General features: G+C 35.2%; 1 protein-coding gene across 3 annotated transcripts in view; it reads left to right on the plus strand.

The window, feature by feature from the left end:
* The first annotated feature begins 4,515 nt into the window (after nt 1–4,515).
* Nucleotides 4,516–19,078, plus strand: part of LOC114938626 (uncharacterized) — a 46,332-nt gene continuing 31,769 nt past the window's right edge. For all 3 annotated transcript variants that reach the window (XR_003821104.2, XM_029312640.2, XM_029312633.2), the window contains exon 1: nt 4,516–6,055. Coding sequence is in view for 2 of the 3 variants with exons in the window: in XM_029312640.2 (XP_029168473.1) it covers nt 5,122–6,055 (934 nt within the window). In the remaining variant the exon portion in view is untranslated. The remainder of the gene's footprint in view (nt 6,056–19,078) is intronic.

A 19,078-nucleotide genomic window follows, 5' to 3' on the forward strand; every position in this document is an offset into this window, starting at 1 on the left:
TGACTCCAAGAGACAAGATCTCGGATCCAGATCGCCTCCTCCTTCGCTTTAACGGCATTATCTATTTCTATTTCTCCAATCTTACCGCAGAATCTACAAATATCTTTGTCTTACACACGAATGACGTCTATCGAAGAAGAGCTTCACGCTCTTACAGGATCCTAACGGAACTTTTAAGAGTAAACTCTAGCGACGTACCCAATTATGCTGATTTTCGCGTAGAGTTCCACCTTTCCCTGTTTCTATATATTAAAAAAATATATTTAGTACTCCTGAATCTTGATCAATCGCTCCAAACACGCGTTTAAAAACTAAAAGAAGAAAGAAGCTATGAGGAAACAAACATTATCAAATGCCAATATCTCCTTCAGAATAATCTGTCTTTTAAAAATATTCTCATTATTATTTTATATAAGATTCTTATTATTATTATTTATATTGTTTTTTATTATATTTTTATTATTGTAATATAAAATATAAAAGGTTTTTCAGAAAAAAATATAAAATAGCTTATAATGCATCCTATAATAATCTTCACATTTTGTGAGATTTTTTTATTAATCTAAACTTGATATGATAATTAATAAAATAAATTTAATATTGTAGATATTAAAAATAAACCTATTTTTGTTTATAAAAAAAAATTATAAAGAATAAATTGTCAAGTATTTCTGATAATTCAGAAAAGCTTGAAAGGTCTGATTAAATGAAAAATATAAAATTGTATCATATATTAAAATTAGCAAATTAATCTTTGAGGAAGAATTAAGCTTATCTAAGGGTTTCTACGTCTGTAATATCATATTAATTCCGTGTTCTTTCTACACCATTCATACAGGCAGATGAAAAAAAAAAAAAAAAGAATGAATACACCAGTCAGAAAGCTAGGCTGGTAATATCCTCGAACCTTCTTGTGCCATTGGCCGTGACCACGCAATAAATCGAGCCTAATGATTAATTAAATATAATGACTGCACCGGTTATGACTGATGAGTCCACTGAGACAATATCCGTCTTGTGTTGGCGAACCTCGAACCAAATGTATGCACACAGATGCACTCGCAATCATTGAAAACATTGCGATCAAATGCGAAATTCTATACTGGATATTGTTTGCAAATTTCAAAGAATTACATCGATATTGTGTAAAACGAAATATTACAAATGTGAAAAAATAATGATAAAAAAATTAAATTAAATTCACGCCCACATTTATAATATGAGAAGGATTTGCAGACTTAATTTTATCTAAATTTAAAAATATAAAAAACAAAATATGTATATACACACATAAAATTGCATATATTTTTGCATAAAAATGTTGTAGGGTATAATAATATATTGTACTGCATTACCAATTAAGCATTAGTAAATTGTATGAAAAATGTATCATCTGTTTTTCATCATTTTAAAATTGAATTCTCTTTCTATAAAAAGTATTTAAGAATTGATTTCTTGACTCTATTTGATTAATTCAAATTTTTAATAAAAATATTGAGTCTCAAAAATTAAATATAAATTTTTTTAATTTGGGCACACAAACTATTTTATAATAATATAATAATTAAACATTACACATTTCTCTAATTAAAAAATCTGACTGGATTCCAAGTAGTTCCCAGAAATTTGTCTAATTTCTGAAACTAAAACAACGTAGGTCCTTAAAATTATGATAAAATATATGCATGGGAAAAAGTATATATCTTTGGAGTGTGCCCAGTGCAAGTTCATAAACTCGCTCAAGCGTTATATGCATAGATTTGTCTTCGCTCGATGTCTCGCGCTGTTAGTAAAGCAACAGAAGGTGGACGGAAAACATCATTCAGTGCGTGCCTCCTAAGTACACGAAAGAGCCACGCGAGTCCGTCTTTATGGTAGTTATTAATATCAAATAGTCAGCCACCGTGCCCATTACGGACATAATGGGACTTCATTTTTTGCCGCGACAATGAGGCACCCGTTAAAGCACTCGATGTATTTGCATTATTTATGCGGATGATTAAGTTCTGTTAATATATTCAACGGCACGTAGAACGAAATAGCGTTAAACAAAGATCCCTGGAAATAGCTATATAGCGTGTAGATATCGAAACGTGAGAATCTGGGAAAGATTATAGATTCACGTATATAAAACGAAATCGAGCTCTTGTTGAAAGAATGAATAAAAATAATCTCGACTTTATATACCGAGATTGACGTGAATTTAAAGCCTTAAAAAATTATGAATATATGTTCTTTCACTCTATTTCCTTTTGGTTCATTAATAATTATTCTATGTAATGTAAAATATTCTTACTTATTCATTCGACACTTTTCTAATTATAAAAAATATATAGAAATAAAAAATAATATTTATCTTTTATATCTCAATTGAGACATTAATTCTCATATTTTCGTATAATTTATAATTTCGTATAATAATATAAAATTAAATATAGCTTATAATTTATTAATAAAAAATACACATATATATACCTACATATAAATAGACTATATGTTTACGAGAAAATAACATATTAATAGAAAGAGAAAATATATATTATATCTGCGCATTTTTCCTTAATTAAAATAATTTGTTTTACTTTTAATAAAATTGGAAATATTCATTACAGCAGGGAAGGACGTCAGTATCATAAACTTCAAATATAAGTGTAATTTACATGAGACTAGCAATTAGCGTGCACTGCAACAGCTATTTTAAAGTGCTAATTAATCTGATATGCTTCTTCTGTCGCAAATAGTGACAGAATCAAGTTAAAATATCGATTAAGCTGTTTATGAATGAGAAGATATATCATGTACTATCCACTAATTTTTTTTCTAAAATGTCTTGTAGACTGTAATCACCTGTTTCCGATAACAAAGATGATAAATGTATAAAATAGAATTTACAAGGGATTTATCTCGAAATGTTAATGTTATAAATTGGTATATGTAGGTATATGAAAATTAACTAGTTGATTACCATATTGAATCTATCGAAATCTTTTGTTTGAGAAATCTTTTGTTTCTGTGTCTCTTGTTTGAGAAAAAGAAAATACTTTTTAAAATTTGAATGAACGTCAAATCTACAATAATCTATTCTAAGAGGATAAATGAAAGAATGGCAGAGTTAGTTAACATTTTTTTTAATAATACGAGGGAAAGGTTTTTGTGAATCTACTACCTGTCATTGACGCATGACGAATTAGAGATGACATAGATTTGTATTCGGACTCTTTTTTCAAAAAAACTTAAAAAAATAATTTGTATAGTTTCTCGATCTAACAATGCTTTTAGGTACTTTGAGAATTAGAATAGAATGCACTAATCGCATTCCTACAAAATTTGAATTTGTAGAATAGAATTTGCCTAGTCTCTTAGACGCCTATACGCTTAGACTTATATACCCTTGGGCTTCTAGTTTACCTGTATAGATGCACAAAGAAAAGCAAAACCAGCAAAACTTTCGCACGGCGAAATAGGAAATCCTATATAAAAAAAAGAGAAGAAAAAGAATGTGGATAGTTCAACATTCATTTGTGTGTTATTTTATATTACTTATTTTTTCTTACGAAAAGTTAAAATAAAAAAATTATATTTTGCAACGATTTTTCACGTCTACATTTTATTTTTTATTTTTTTAAAGATATATCTCTATATTTGAAAAATAACTATTAAATTATATGTATTATAATTTGCGTTTCTCTTTCATTAAGAATGAAAGAGATATTACCATTTTCCTGTAATAATAGCAAAAGTTTATACAAATTTCTAATGCTTATAGTTCTGAGAGATCTTCTTGTCGAACGTTCAAAACTTCGTATCAAAACACAGTAATGTGTACTGTTCGATTTTGACAAACAATAATAAAGATAGAAAATATATAGATAACAAAAACGTTATCCAATGTTTACCCAATTTCTTTAGCTCGCAATGTCGGTCTGGAGACCTTGTGATTAAGCTAATTATCGCGTATCTATCACTAACTATCGCACAATATACTAAAAACTAAACTTAACGATTACAAAATAAAGAACAACTTGGAGAAACTGGCGCATAAAACGTCAGTGGTTACATTCCAAACGAGATGTTTATGCGTCAAGAGACGGGAAGACACTTCTTCGTGTAATAAAATCGCGAAACCTTATCATTTGCACCTTCCCTCCAACACACATCTGGGCGTGAACCCAGAACCGGAACATGCGCCCTGGTAAGCATGATGCTCGCACGCACGCGATAGGTCGACCAGAGCCTCTCTAGCTGGTGATCACCAAGCTGCTTTCACCAATGGAACGTTGGTACCGGTGGGGAAACGATCAACAGTGGGTTCAGACTCCATTCAGGAAATGGCGCGTTGGAAGGGATACTAGGCGGCGTTAAACATAGTGGGGTGAAGAAGCACCAGGTTGGCTCAGGCGCAGCAAGAGACAAAAAAGAGTCAAACTCCGCCCAGGAGGGAAAGGTAGGGGCTGATGGGCCACGACCGCGTTACCTCGGCGGGAGTCCCAAGTTTCCAGTCCCGCTGCGAACGCAGCAAGTAGCACACAACGGGTGTTTTACCGTCGCTGGTTCAAGGCGCCCCGGACGCCCGGGGAGAAAAGAAGTGTGTTGTGTTTAACCCACGTTTTGCGGCGCACGGTTGCGAAGTGCTCGAGTGACCCCTGAGGATGATCGATCGGAGATACCGTACCGCTAACTGTCAAAACTCGTCCGAAATGTATTCGCGCGGAATCGCCTGATAACGAGTAAGTCCCAGTAGCGGGGGGATCTTGTATCTGCATATTTTTTTTCAGTTCGCATTGTTGTATACGTCATTACGTGTGAAATTGCGCGTCGATCGCAATGGAACGCGATGGTGTATCAATATGGAATTGTTAGACGCTAGATATTTTCACGAAAGCTTAGAACGAAATAAGTGAAATGAATGAAGTGAACCTACATACGCGCGCCTAACGAATATCGATACTAAAAATCGTTGTACATTTATTATATTACTCTATATAGCGTTATATAAATATCTGGCTCTGTTCCTCCCAAGGAAAAATATATTTTATCTAACCGTGACACGACATGTTCCACGCCGTCACTGCCTGCCGGCGTTAATTTCCGAGGTTCATCAACGTTGAAAATCTCGACACAATGACACATTACACGTTAGACGGCGTGCCGTCCCAGTTGCATCACATTACAAATCTCAAGTTGTCACCCGGGAGTGGTGGAGCGCCCGGTGGAACTGGCGACATTGTCAGTGTTCAGCCACCCCCGGGGGTTGAGGCGCCGTCTCAGCAGCATCACCACTTCCATCATCAGGGCTATCCGCCGCATCATCCGCACACGGCCCCGCATATACCTCCCTCGCACATGGGACACCACATGGGCCACCACGCGACTTACGGCCGCGACTTCCTTCTGCGACGGGAGCACGAGTTCAACACGGCGAGTCCCACCACACCCGAGAATGGGTTAAGCCTCTTTACGTCGCTGCATCACGACGGCACCACCACGATGCAGCAATTCTCGCATCATCCCGGCCAGCACCCGCTGGCGGCAACCCACTATCCCGGGACACCCTATTCCCAAGACACCCGGATACCACCCCATCATCATCATCATCAGTATCTAACCCCGCCGCACTTGCCGCCGACTTCGATGCAGCATCCGCAGCATCCGGCCATGGCCACGGCTCATCCTCCCGCCAGTTTCCTCAGATACATGAGGAACATCGACGGACCCATTCCCTCGGTCAACGGCGGCGCGCATCAGGAGATCTCGTGCATGTGGATGGATCCGGACGTGGGCGCCGGGAGAAAGCTCTGCGGCAAGCACTTCAACAGCCTCAACGACATCGTGTCGCATCTACAGATGGACCACGTGGGCGGAGCCGAAAGCACAACGCACGCGTGCTACTGGCAAGGTTGTTCGCGCGACGGCAAAGCTTTCAAGGCCAAGTACAAGCTCGTCAATCATATAAGGGTGCATACCGGGGAAAAACCCTTTCCCTGCTTGCATCCCGGCTGCGGCAAGGTCTTTGCTAGATCGGAGAATCTCAAGATACACAAGAGGACGCACACCGGTGAGTCATTACTGGTTACTACTTTTCCTGTCGTTCAGTCAAATTGATCTCTCCTATCGCAAAAATCTTTGATTGACTTTATATATCGGTCGATAACTATAGTGAATTAATTCATTGGTAATTCATAAAGTTAATTTTATTAACGTTGGACGAGAAGATCTTCGTATAAGATCAGGCAGGATTATATTATGCAGGAAATATCTGACAGAATCTGTACATAAACATATATATAAATATATATGAATGCTTTTATATATTGCATATAATACATATATAATTTATTATATGTATATATGTAAAATATAAATATAATATATATTATATATATATACATGTCTTAAATTTAATCTTTATACTATATATCATTTCTTGAACTACATCGATTTTAATATAAAATGACGAAATCGAGAATAAATAGATGTATATAAACTTTCCGCGGGAGAGAGAAATATTAAAAAGATGTAAGGCAAAACTACGGGCTTTCTCGAATTCCGTTCTCAAGCATCTTTTTTAGATCCCCATCAACGTGACGTTCACGATCTGGAGAGACGCCCGGGTTACTCTCAGATCTGAATCAGACTCGAATGTGCCCTTTCCACGAATCGATTCATCTCGAAGGAGAGAAGGACAGCCTCGGTATTAAACCTCCGTTTTCGAAAGATCTACCGCAAACCGCCGAATCGTATAAATTATATCCCGCGTATAAACTAGCTCTCCTCTACTCGTGAGTCACCCACGAATCTCGCCGAAACTCGGCCGAGCGTGAGAGAATGATTAATTCGGGAACGTCACTTGTGCTATCCGTCGCGAAGATCACGAAGAGGTGTAGGTAGGCCACAGGTTGACGGTTTTCTCTGTTATAAGTCAACCGAGGTAAACCAAGATCACGCGGGCATATTATGTATACGCTTGTAAATAAAGCAGTGCGAGGCAGCAGTAAGTTTACTCTCTGTCGTCCTCTGTCTAGTGTTTATTCCAGGGTTACTTTCTTCCCTTTCTTTTTCGTTCGTTTGTGACATCCGCGAGACGTCGCCGGCGCCTCGAGCCGTTTCAATGTAATCAACCGGCTGTTTACGATGACAAGAATTTTTTTCGGGGCGCAATTAAGAAATTACCGGGCCGCATATCGTATCGTTTTATGCCCGACGGATCTGGTATTTGCATATTTATTCGTCGGATCGGGCATCCCGATGCGACGGCTAGACGTTAACTGTGAATCCGCTGTTGTTGAAACATTTCTTCTTTTCTAAGGTTGCTGATTTCTGCTTTGTTTTTTATGGGAGTCGTTTGTGTTTTTCCTCTCTTCTTATAAATACTTTACGATAGATTGCGATCAGCGTAGGACATAAATTAAAATATTGTATATGTAGGATAGGATAGTATAATATATATTATTAGCTTAAAAAGAATATCTTGTTATTTTTAAGATGCAGAAAGCGAGAGATATTTCATTTAAAATAATAAATTAATATGTAATAATTATTTTAGTTGTCTGTATAAAGATAAGATTTATTTTTTCATAAAGACGCAAATTTCGTAATTTAACATTGACGTAATTAAAATTTACCTAATTACGAAAATTAAAATATAATAAGTACAATAATTGATTTAATCTTATTTTGTATTTCTTCATCAATATTTTCTTCGTATGAATATAATTTTAATAATGGGATACTTTTCAAAGGAAAATTTAAAGTGCGTATCAAGAAAAAGAATTACATATTTTATCAGCAATATTTAATAATTCTCTCTTAAAATGATCCATTTTTATTTTTTATTCCTTATTATTTTTTTTTCATATATATAATTTTATATTAAAGAGAGATTTTTACACGAATAATTAAAAGCGTCGAGAAAAAAAGAATACATATTTTATCATCGCAATATTTAATATCTATCTTGGACTGATCTATTTTTATTTTTTCATTTCTTATCAATTTTTTTCATATATATATAATTTTATATTAAAGAAAGAGAAATGGATATTTTTTCACGAATAATTAAAAGCGTCGAGAAAAAAAGAATACATATTTTCATCAGCAATATATAATAACTCATTTAGATTGATTCCGTTGGAAAAAAAAAATCTGTCATTCCCTTCACGTAATCTAGAAACCACGTGCGGTAATGTATATATTATTTCGCGTTCGCCCACCCGCTTTTAATGACTTTTAATAATGAAATCGCATATATGCACACACGCAGGTGCCCGTATTTTCGGTCGCACGATGCGGATTCGCGCACTCCACCCCAAGATCGAATGGAAGGGGATAGAGCAGCAGTATATCACGTGTGATTAAATTTCGTTTTCATTTATAACAAACGCCACCCTTCCGACGCCATTGTGGAGTGTGTGAGCTTCCCCTTTCTCTCTCTCTCTCTCTCTCTCTCTCTCTTTCTTCTCTCGCTACGGTTGACAGTTTGGGACTCGCCCAGATCGACGCTGCGCCACCCTAAATCGCGCGTAGAGATATATATGTTGTTGTAACAACTATTGTGTCCCCTATGGAAAGAGCTTGAGCCCGCGTTTCAAACTCGCTCGGATATTTATAAATATTGATCGCTATCCCGATTCGGGAGAGATTCGATCGTAAGATTTCCTCTTCTCTTATTTATTAATTTTTTTACTTGCAAGGGAAGTTAGGCAATCCGGAAATTCAAAGAATTCTGAAACTTGGTGTAAAAGAAGAGTAGTTTATCCAAATTTATTTTTGTTCGTGCTGAATCACGTTCTAAATTCGACTAAAAATGTTTTAATCAAAAGTTTTATGGTAAAAATACAAAATAATTCTATCTAACCACGTTAATAAAATGTTGAAACAATAATTTTTTAAAATTAATAATCCTCAAAAATTATTTTTTTTTTAAATATTATTAACGTGGTTAAATAAAGGTGTTTTTACCATAAAACATTTTTTAATATCTTAAATAATTTTCGAGATAAAACGAGGGAAGCTAAAAATCATTTTACTTATAAAGGATGATTTTATCCTCTTAGGACGTAATTCAGCGCGAACAAAAAATAGTTTTGTGTTATGGATAAACTACTCTACTTATTGTACACCAAGTTTCAGAATTATTTTAAATTTCCGGGTTGCCTAACTTCCCTTGTTAGCGAGATTATCGATATGCAAAAGCGTACGATTTGTTTTCAAGTTGCAAACGTAATAACGTCGCGAAGAACGCGAATAAAATTCCGTTTAAAAAATGATGAAAGGCGCCTCGACGAATAAAGGTTCATTTCTGCTTCATCCCTCGCGCGGCGACGACCCTCGTCGAAAAATAAATTGGCGTTTTCGAAAAACGATCCTTGATCCATGCATGGCTTCACGTATTGTTTCTCGTTGCGCGTACACGCACCTCGCTTTATTACGTTCCTTTTTTTCTCTCCTGTCCTACTCCACTCACGCTTCTTTCACTTCGCCGTCAATAAATACGATTTGGCAGCGCTACTTCGTCCCCTCTCACAAGTGGCACGGTAAATATTTTCCTCGGTATGTATTCCATTCCACACTTCTGCGCCATTGTTTTCCTCGCGACCGAAGTGAATTTGAATATGACATATAAATCTATTTGACGTTATCTCGAAAATTGACGCTGTTTGAAGAAGTTAAAATATATATAAAATTATAGAGTAAATCGTGCAATATTATGGAAAAAATATTATTTTTGAAGTGCTGATTGTTCCTTCTATATTTATTTTTATTTTAATTATACAATATATTTAGAATTAGAATTGTAATCAATTATATTATTAATAATTTTATAATGTGTTATATATTAATTATGTATGTGTACAAAACATATATATTTATTATATATACTTGCACTAATAATCCTAAGAATGAACAGCGCGTTTTAATTCTATCTTTAAATTACTAAATAACTTGTTTTTCATGATTCTCGAAAATCGGCGTTCATTAAAGAATCAAAATTATAGAACAAATCATGCAATAATATATGACAAGATTGACTTTGAAAAGCTAAGATCTTTTAATGACAAGTTTCTTCTATATTTACTGTAATTATATATATTTTTCAGAATATTAATTATATCAATATCACAATTACAGCTTTAACAATTTTATAAAATTACCTGATAATTGAACATTAATTATATCTAAACAAAAATGCTTATTACATATAATTTGACTTGTTTTCCACGCGATTCTCTAATAAAACCAGCTACAATGTACTCTGAATATACTTCTCCCTCGCATATAATAAAATATACAGACATAATTTATTTTTTAATAACATAACAGCGCATCACGATTGTATTATCATAATGTGATAATATCGTGCTTTAGCACCATAAGGATCCCAAGCACAAAATAACCAAGTATGAGACTCGGTGACGTTGCATTTAACGATGATCGATGAAGCGCAGCGTCCATTAGCATAGAAATGATTTCGAATCGCGGTATCGAAAACGCTATACGAGTACACCGTGTAACTGTCGTGCCGGAATACGAATGAATTGAGAAGGAGAACTCAAAACTTACCCGGGAGTGTGACATAAAGGGCAAATAATCGGCAAATAAACGGTCTGATAAGCTGTTAGTCGCGCGCGCGCGCGAATTGTTCTTTCTCTTTCTTCTCCCGGGGAGAGAGATCCATCCGTTCTACTATTAATCCGCAGATGCGACCCGGTCAGTCATTAGGCATAAATCGATATGCATTTTAAAGCAGCTTACTCCTTCTCGTCCCTTTTTCCACCAGAACGAGGGACAGAGCAGGAAAAAAAGAAGCATGCGAAGAATAGTCTGTTACTCGCGCAGAAACCGATCTCTGTGCGTGGAACGAGCAACGATGATTGGTCGGATCGACAATGGGATCCCCTCGGCCTGGACGTCATTGGTCAGGATTTTCGGAGGGTTAGGTGCCGGAGAATAGGGGGATGATATTGGGATGAGTCGTCGCGATGAGGGGTGTCTCGTGGAATAAGAGCGTTAAGTAGGGGGCGAAATATACCGTGTCGGGGAAAGATGAGAGCTGAAATACTGTGCGATGACGACGAAGGTGACACGCGAGCGAGCAAATGGCTATTCGCTCGCAAGCTGCGCGACCAAACTTGTGTAGGAAAAAAAGTTACCGGTTTCGTTGAGCCTTTAATTGTCGCCGAAATGATAATCAGGGTACGGAAAACACGCTCCTTTTTTTATCATCATTTTTCTCATCGAGTACTGGAACATTTTATCAGCTCTTTTTTTAGAGATTCAAATGCAACAGAGCCTTCATGCATTATTGAAGTAGTACAAAAAAAAAAATAAATAAATTGAAATCTATATTAAATAAAAGGCGGAAAATCGATAAATGTACGGTAATCAGGGAAAACACGTTTCTTTCTTTATCATCATTTCTGTCATCGATGACTGGAACATTTTAGCTCTTTTTTTAGAGATTCAAATGCAACAGAGTCTTCATGCATTATTGAAGTAGTATAAAAAAATAAATTGAAATCTGGTATTAATAAAGACGGAAAATCGATAAATGTGCGACCAAACTTGTGTAGGAAAAAAAAGTTACCGGTTTCGTTGATCCTTTAATTGTCGCCGAAATGATAATCAGGGTACGGAAAACACGCTTCTTTTTTTTATCATCATTTTTCTCATCGAAGATGGGGAATATTTCAGCTCTTCTTTTAGAGATGCAAGTGCAAGAGAGCCTTTATGCATTGTTGAAGCAGTACAAAAAAAAATAATATAATTTGTAACAGCTCTTTAAAAATTAATATACATATAAAAGGCAATATAAGAGCTAATTAAGTTCTTTCATTAATATTTATTTGTGGAAAAAGATTTATAAAATATTAGACAAATAAATTCGAACGTTTCGGTTGCCTTTTTCAACCTTCTTCAGCGCATCATTTAAAATTAAAGATTAATAGAAATTAACAATAAAAAAAAAAAATTACAATCAGTATTAAATAAAAGACGGAAAATCGATAAATGTAAAGTACAAAAGAAGATTAATTTAACGTCTGAATTGATTAAATGTCGGAATGAGATTCTTATACACAAACACACACATGATGGATTAGAATGACACATCATGAAATGACGAATTATTCGTTGCGTTATTTGAAAGGCACACATTTGTAAAGGAGACGCCTTAGTGTCTCTCTGTTCTTTCGCGCGTGTTCCATATATACATTTCTCAGAACAATATACAGGCAATATCGCTACCATTTTGCCGGAAGTCACGCTGTCTCTCGAAATGGCCGTGGTAGAGAGTTACCGTTTCCACGACCGATCCGGAGGGCTTCGCGATCGTGAGTCGCGTAAAGGCAATTACTCTCTCTCGGAGGCTGGCATATTTCGTACTCTTGCACCGTCGGGATACGAAGAAGGGCGTAAAACGTGCTGCGGCAGAAGAGAGAGAGAGAGAGAGAGAGAGAGAGAGAGAGAAAGAGACGGCTATGGAAAAGTACAAAACTGGTGCTTCGCTCTCGTACTCGCTTCGTGGGATGTCGAGCGGTACGAAAGATGCGTCTCGACGACGAGACAGAGGGAGGAGAAGCGAGAGCAAAAGAGAGAGATAGGTGGAGCCGGTATAGGTAGAAAGGCCATGAGAAATTATGAGAAGAGAAGTACGAGGCCACACGAGGAGCGTTGCCCGAAGCGCGAGACGATATTTGCTCAAGCAAAGAGCCACCGGCTTCGAAATCGACGGCGATCGGCAGCGTCGCTTGTACACTGAAAAAAGGAAAAAGATTAATTAAAATTTAAAAAATTGTTAAAAACCAAATATTTTGTTCTCATTACATTGATATTTATTTGCGCGCATTCGATCGCAGATTTTGTTACGTTAAATATTTTTTTTTTTTCAGTGTATTTGAACGCTCGATTTTTGACAATCATTTCGAATTTATTTCAAAACTTGAGGGATGTATATGACATCGGAAAGATTCAAAATTGCAGATCGTAGAAAGTTGCACGAAAATTTTAGTAAACATTTTTACGTCAATTTTGAATTTACTAAATAAATTTTAAATAAATAAATAAAAATTATATTCCGAGATGTAAATCTCTGTTCCGTCAAAACTTTGAAACGACAGCGTATTTATTAGCACTAGAAAGTATAACTGATTCACATAAAGTAATATCTAGGTATTATACTATTTTTAATTAAGATATACTATAATAATAAAATATAGTATTATAACAAAATTTCTTATAATAAACAGATAAACGTGTGATGAAATTTTTGAGCACTTGAAAATATAATAGATTAATAAAATAATATTATTTAAGATATAATATAATTAAAATTCCATTACAACAAAATTTATTATAATAAACAGATGGAGTGTCAGAAGGAAGGGATGATGAGTCGATTTCTGTACCGTTCGGTGCCAGCTCTCGGGAGGGAAAAGATGCAAAGAATTTAATAGACCGTAAACCTATTTAGGCGTGGAAGAAGGCCACGCGCAAAATTTATGCGTTTTGCGTAACAAAAGCCGAGGAGAGAAATACTTTTCTAGGAACGATGACAGCAACGTTGCATCGAGGTCAGACAGGGGGTAACAGATGCGGACGCGAGATTATCGTATCGACGACTTATCGGAATCTTTTTCTGTCGGAAAGATCGATGATGCGCGCGCGCATCTTCTCGATCAGATCGAGAAACTCGATTTAAGGAGATAAAACATCGTGAAATCGGACCTGCGGAATGGCGGATCTGCGGTTGACAGATAATACGAATCTGCGATTTCGAGAATGTCCGACGAAGATCGATAGATCTGTACATGCGTCGTGTATCTATCTCTGACACCATCTCACCAACAAAACGTAAAAAAAAAAAAAAATGTCTTCAAATTAATCTTCTTCGGCGTCCGTTGATTTACATTTTATCGAGATTCAACGAAATGTGCAGCGCTTCGAGTAAAAAGCATTTAGTGCGCTTTTATTTCGTCGTGTTTTCGTCACGAGAAAAACATAATTATAATAATAATTTTAAAAAATATTGGTTTAGTTGGTCTAAATATCATTTTATTTTTAAATAATTTTTTTCATTTATACGAGCCTTCTAATTTTTTATTAAAAAAAATATAACATTAAAAAATAATATATATTGTAATATATATATATATATATATATATATATATATATTATAATATATATTATTTTTTAATATTATATTTATATATATAAACTTAGGACACAAAATAATACTTACGTTTCGATTAGAAATTATATTCGTATTTTTCATTTATTTTCTGTTAAAATTTATAACAGTCAAGATCATTAATAATTTTTCCTTTGGGGAATTTCTCTTATTGTTAATTGCAAATTTTATGTTAAAAAAAAAAAAAAAAAAACAAATGAGAACAACGTCAGATTGTGCTATCTCGGCGCTGCAAAATGAATCGCCGACATGGTAAACAGCATGGAAAAGTCCACGGACAACCCCGTGGGTCGATAAGGACCCGAGACAGTTCTCTCTTCGCGCCTGCACCTCGAAAAGCAGCCGCCAATAAAAAACCACCCCTCGTTTCTGTTTATACCGCACGCTTTGTTACTTGATCGCCCACACCTTCATCGATCGTCGACACGACGTGCTCGCTCATCTTTGACAGTGCAAAATACAAGGCGACAGGAAAGGCGAAGAGACGAGAAAGAGACTTCATATTCCCGTTATATTATTGAAAAATTGACGGAACAATAATTGGACAAATCGCGATGTTACCTGCTTGCGTACGCAATACAAAGAATTGACGAAAACATTTGTATTAAATAGAAATTATAAATTAAATTAATTTACAATTTATCATATTTTATAAAATTATAGATAGCTAGATAAAAATTTGAGTGTTATGGAAATTCAAAAATTTGCTCAAACAGCAGTAATATTAAAAATAGAACTCTTACATAATTTATTTATTAAATTATTAATTATTATTAATTTAAAAAATATCTGAATGCTCGAATAATATTCTAGACATTGAATATTGACAATACTATAAATTCAGTTTTGTAATTACAATATAATTTAATCTAATCTGCTTTATATTATTAGATTCGTATATATACATTTGTAAATTTTTATTTTTATAATTTATAAAGCTTTTCTAGATGCTTCTCTCTCATTTAAGAAATTTTATTTATTTCGTAAATTCCCTGCGGATTTCTCGAATATGTCCCGTGTTTACATCGATAAATCTAGCTGTAACGACAAAAACTTTCATAACATTCCTGACTAATACATAAGATACTGTCTTCAAAACAATAACTGAGTCCAAACATCACATGCCACTCAAAAATTATAAAATATAAATACGAAAATAATTAGTAGAATAAAGCACATAAAATTAAATGTATATACAATATTCCTTATAATTAATCATACTAAATAACTAACGAGTTTATTTTAATTTTTTTCATTATTTTGAGATGCTAACACTTTTGGATTTCATTAAAAATTAAAAATATATATGGAAAAACTTCGTAAAGAGAAAATAAATCAAAATAAGGAATAAAGTATTTTCGTATCAAGCTTTATTTTCGAGAAAATCTTCCTTTTTACTATATTTTCCGACTTCTTTGTTATACATATAAATTATGTATATCGTATTGCATAATTAAATATTCCATCAATCCAGATGATATTTTCTAAGTTTAATCGCAAGGAAAATAATTCAGGGTATTGAATTAGTAGGCCTGATTTACGAGTGTCTTCTCTTTCATCTCTTCGAGTTACGAGGGTCCGCTGCCGAAACACTTATCTCTCACTCGAAACTGATTTAGACAGAAAGATTTGTTGCAAAAGTGGCGGGCGTCCGGTCGTCAGGCCATCTTTTAGTCGTGGCCCCCGGCGTTCTCTCACCTACGAAAGCTCTAACGATCTCAGTTATATACGTAGTCGCAGAGCGACGGTGTCGAAAGTGCGCCCTCAACCCGTCAATTCGCTTCGCAACGGTCTATAAAAATTGAATCATTCATTTTTCATGTAAAACGCGACAGAACTCGCAGAAATATACAAATAACGATTAACACTCTTCAATGATTTACTAGTGACGCATAACACTTGAATTATACAAGTATCTACATTTCAAAGCGAATATTTATGTAGCTTAAAAATTTTGCATATACATTTTTGATCTTATCATCAGGACAAGATTTTTCAACTCTTTTTATTTCACGCGACTTTCAACTTTAATTTTTGTTTTCATTATTATGTCGCGTGTTTTGTTTTTAAATTATAGCCGAATAAAATATGATATAAATTTTAAACAGTTTTAAAGTCGATATTATTGTTTGACATTTAAGTAATTTTGCAAAAAAATTAATATTTCAAGAAAATAATTTTAAAAACATTAGCTCTCTCAAATTGCTGCCAGACATAGTCACACTCACATTCTAATAATTAGAATATTAAATGTTAAGAGATGACACACACGCACACACACGGTTGCGCCTTTATAAACCCAAAGCCTGTCTCTGGTTTGCCGGAAGCGAGCGTTGATATAATTAATAGCGTCGACGTTGACAGGTAGCCAATAAAGATCGGAACAACTGAATTGAAACTTGAACGATGAAAACCGAGAGCGATTAAGGATGAAACCGCAACACGGTTCACTGATAATAGAAATTAGTTATTGTTAATATTCGATATCTAAAATATTCTCCAGCAGCCTTATATTCTTTATATTCTCTGTATAATTTATTTTTATTATTATTATTCTTTTTTTAATTATTTTATTTATTAAAAAATTCAGAAAAAAAATAAGGGATGAAATCTACTTTCAATATAAAATAAGATAAAATGCACTGTTGTTGTTGGAGCAAACAAATTAATAGATATTCTAACAGCTTTTCTTAGATCTTATTCGATTGTATAATTTATTATTATTTTTTAAAATTATTTTATCTATTAAAAAATTTAAGGGGTGAAAAATCTATTTTCAATATAAAGTAAGATAAAATGCACTGTTACTGTTTGAGCAAATAAATGGATATTCTGACAGTTTTTAGCACAGATGCTGAATATCGGATATTGTCCGTGATTTTAAGCATATCTGGTGAGTTTTGCTAACATATCCGAGTAGTGCAGATTATCTAACCTATGGTAGGCAGCCCTATTAAGAGTCGAACGGCACGTGAGTGGCTTCTTGGAAAACAAGACGAGATAATTGCCTCTCTAAAATGCGGGTGTACTCTTTGACGATGGACGCCTGCAATAGCTGGTCTCTCTTGATCGTTCAGCTGAAAAAATAATGAGGTGCCACGCTTACCAGCCCTTTTTATTCACGAACGTTCATTCTCCTCTAGTTACTTCCATCATTAACATCGCGTATCCGAATTAATAAATTAGGCATTCCTTATTTTTAACACATATCGTAATTTTCAACTTACAATTTATTTATTTTTTTCATTATTCTTATTCTTCGCCTTTTTTATCTAGAAAATACGAATCTCGGTTTCGACGACAGAAAATGATTTCCACATCTTACGGTGTCATTACGCGCGTTGACATCATTGAATCGAACAGATTCCTGCAAGGATTAATCCTTTTGCATGCAAAGTGACAATTAATACGTCGTCTCTTTGAGGAATTCAGGCGTGACAAACAGGTTTCTCATTAAAACCTTTGCCGTTTTACGACGTATTTCTTTCTTTTGGGGAAACGCGCGGCGATAATTGCTAACCGATGCGACGTCTCGTGTAGCTACCAGACATACATATTATATACCCATAATAGAATGTCTTGTTGCGACGGAACACACATCAAACCGCGTCTGAGGATATTAACGCTTGTCAACCTCGCGACCTTATTTGCATCGCCAACATTGCAACGTCCCTCGTTTACAAATCCCTTGGTGAATCGTACAACGATATGCGATTATATCGAGTCGAGTCATAAATCAACCGAGTAATTTCCTTCCGATAAAATAACGCACATTCCGCGGCGCCGCGAGCGATTAGATATTAATTAGCGAAAAATTCCCCTGAATTTTGCGCAAAAATGTCGGGATGCGATTTTACATAAATAGACAAATATTACGATAAAAGACGTCTAAAACGTCGCGGCATTAAGGGGATGCTGACCATGACTCTTTTACCGACTTTGAGTGCAAGGACTTTTCTTTTTATCGGCTATACACATTGAAAAATCCTTCTCCACAATTAAAATACTGATAATAATGAACGGAGAGCGCTGTAATTTTGTATAAAAATAATAAAAGTTAAAGAATTTACAGTTTTTTTATCGGCCTCTTGCATCAGCTCATAACATTACTTATTTAATACAAAAGTTCTGCAGTTTATTTGTGCACAAAATATGGCGCTCTCAATAGAGATGACATGAAAGAATAATACAGAAGTAATAAAGTACTTTCGTTGTGGAGAATTTTTCAATCTGTATATCCAATAAAAAGTGAACCTAACCTAATTTAAAGTCGGTAAAACAGAACGACGGCAGCATATCCTCTTAAGGCGTACGAAAAGATGTTCTCTCGCTAGACAACCAGTTGCTGAAGAAAATTGCTGACCATTCGACGATATACGGCCCTTTTATGTATGCAAACGGCGGACATACGTTACGGATAATTATAGAAACGAAATTACCGCTCGAGCCTTCGATTGTGCGAATTCGATCGCGTGGCGGGAACCCGTAACCGTCGATTTTCCCCGCAAATTACGATCGTGCGAGCCTCTCTCTCCCTTCGGGAGAGCTGACGTAAATGCGTAGGTGCAAGACACGAGATGAGATATCCCGCGTGCGCGAAGAGAGAACGGTGGGAGACGCGCTAAAAGAAATCAAACATTTCTGGTTATCTTCCAGAGAGCCGAAGATGAGCTGTTCGACAAGAAAATAACTTCGCTCTTCTGTTCGGAATAAACGCCCTTTTTTTCTCTTTCTCTCGGATATAGGTTGGTAGGTGGCTCGGAGTGAGTCAGGGTGAACCCGCCGAGCTGTTGTATAAAATAGTTCGAGAGAGGCATTAAACGCCGGTTAAGCGACTGTATGTTATTCTGTTTGTAGCCAGACGTCCACGCGGGCTGAGTTGGTGATTTTTG

This window comes from Nylanderia fulva, unplaced genomic scaffold, assembly GCF_048542155.1.
Source record: "Nylanderia fulva isolate GAGA-0341 unplaced genomic scaffold, ASM4854215v1 Scaffold10, whole genome shotgun sequence".
NCBI classification, from domain to species: Eukaryota; Metazoa; Arthropoda; class Insecta; order Hymenoptera; family Formicidae; genus Nylanderia; species Nylanderia fulva.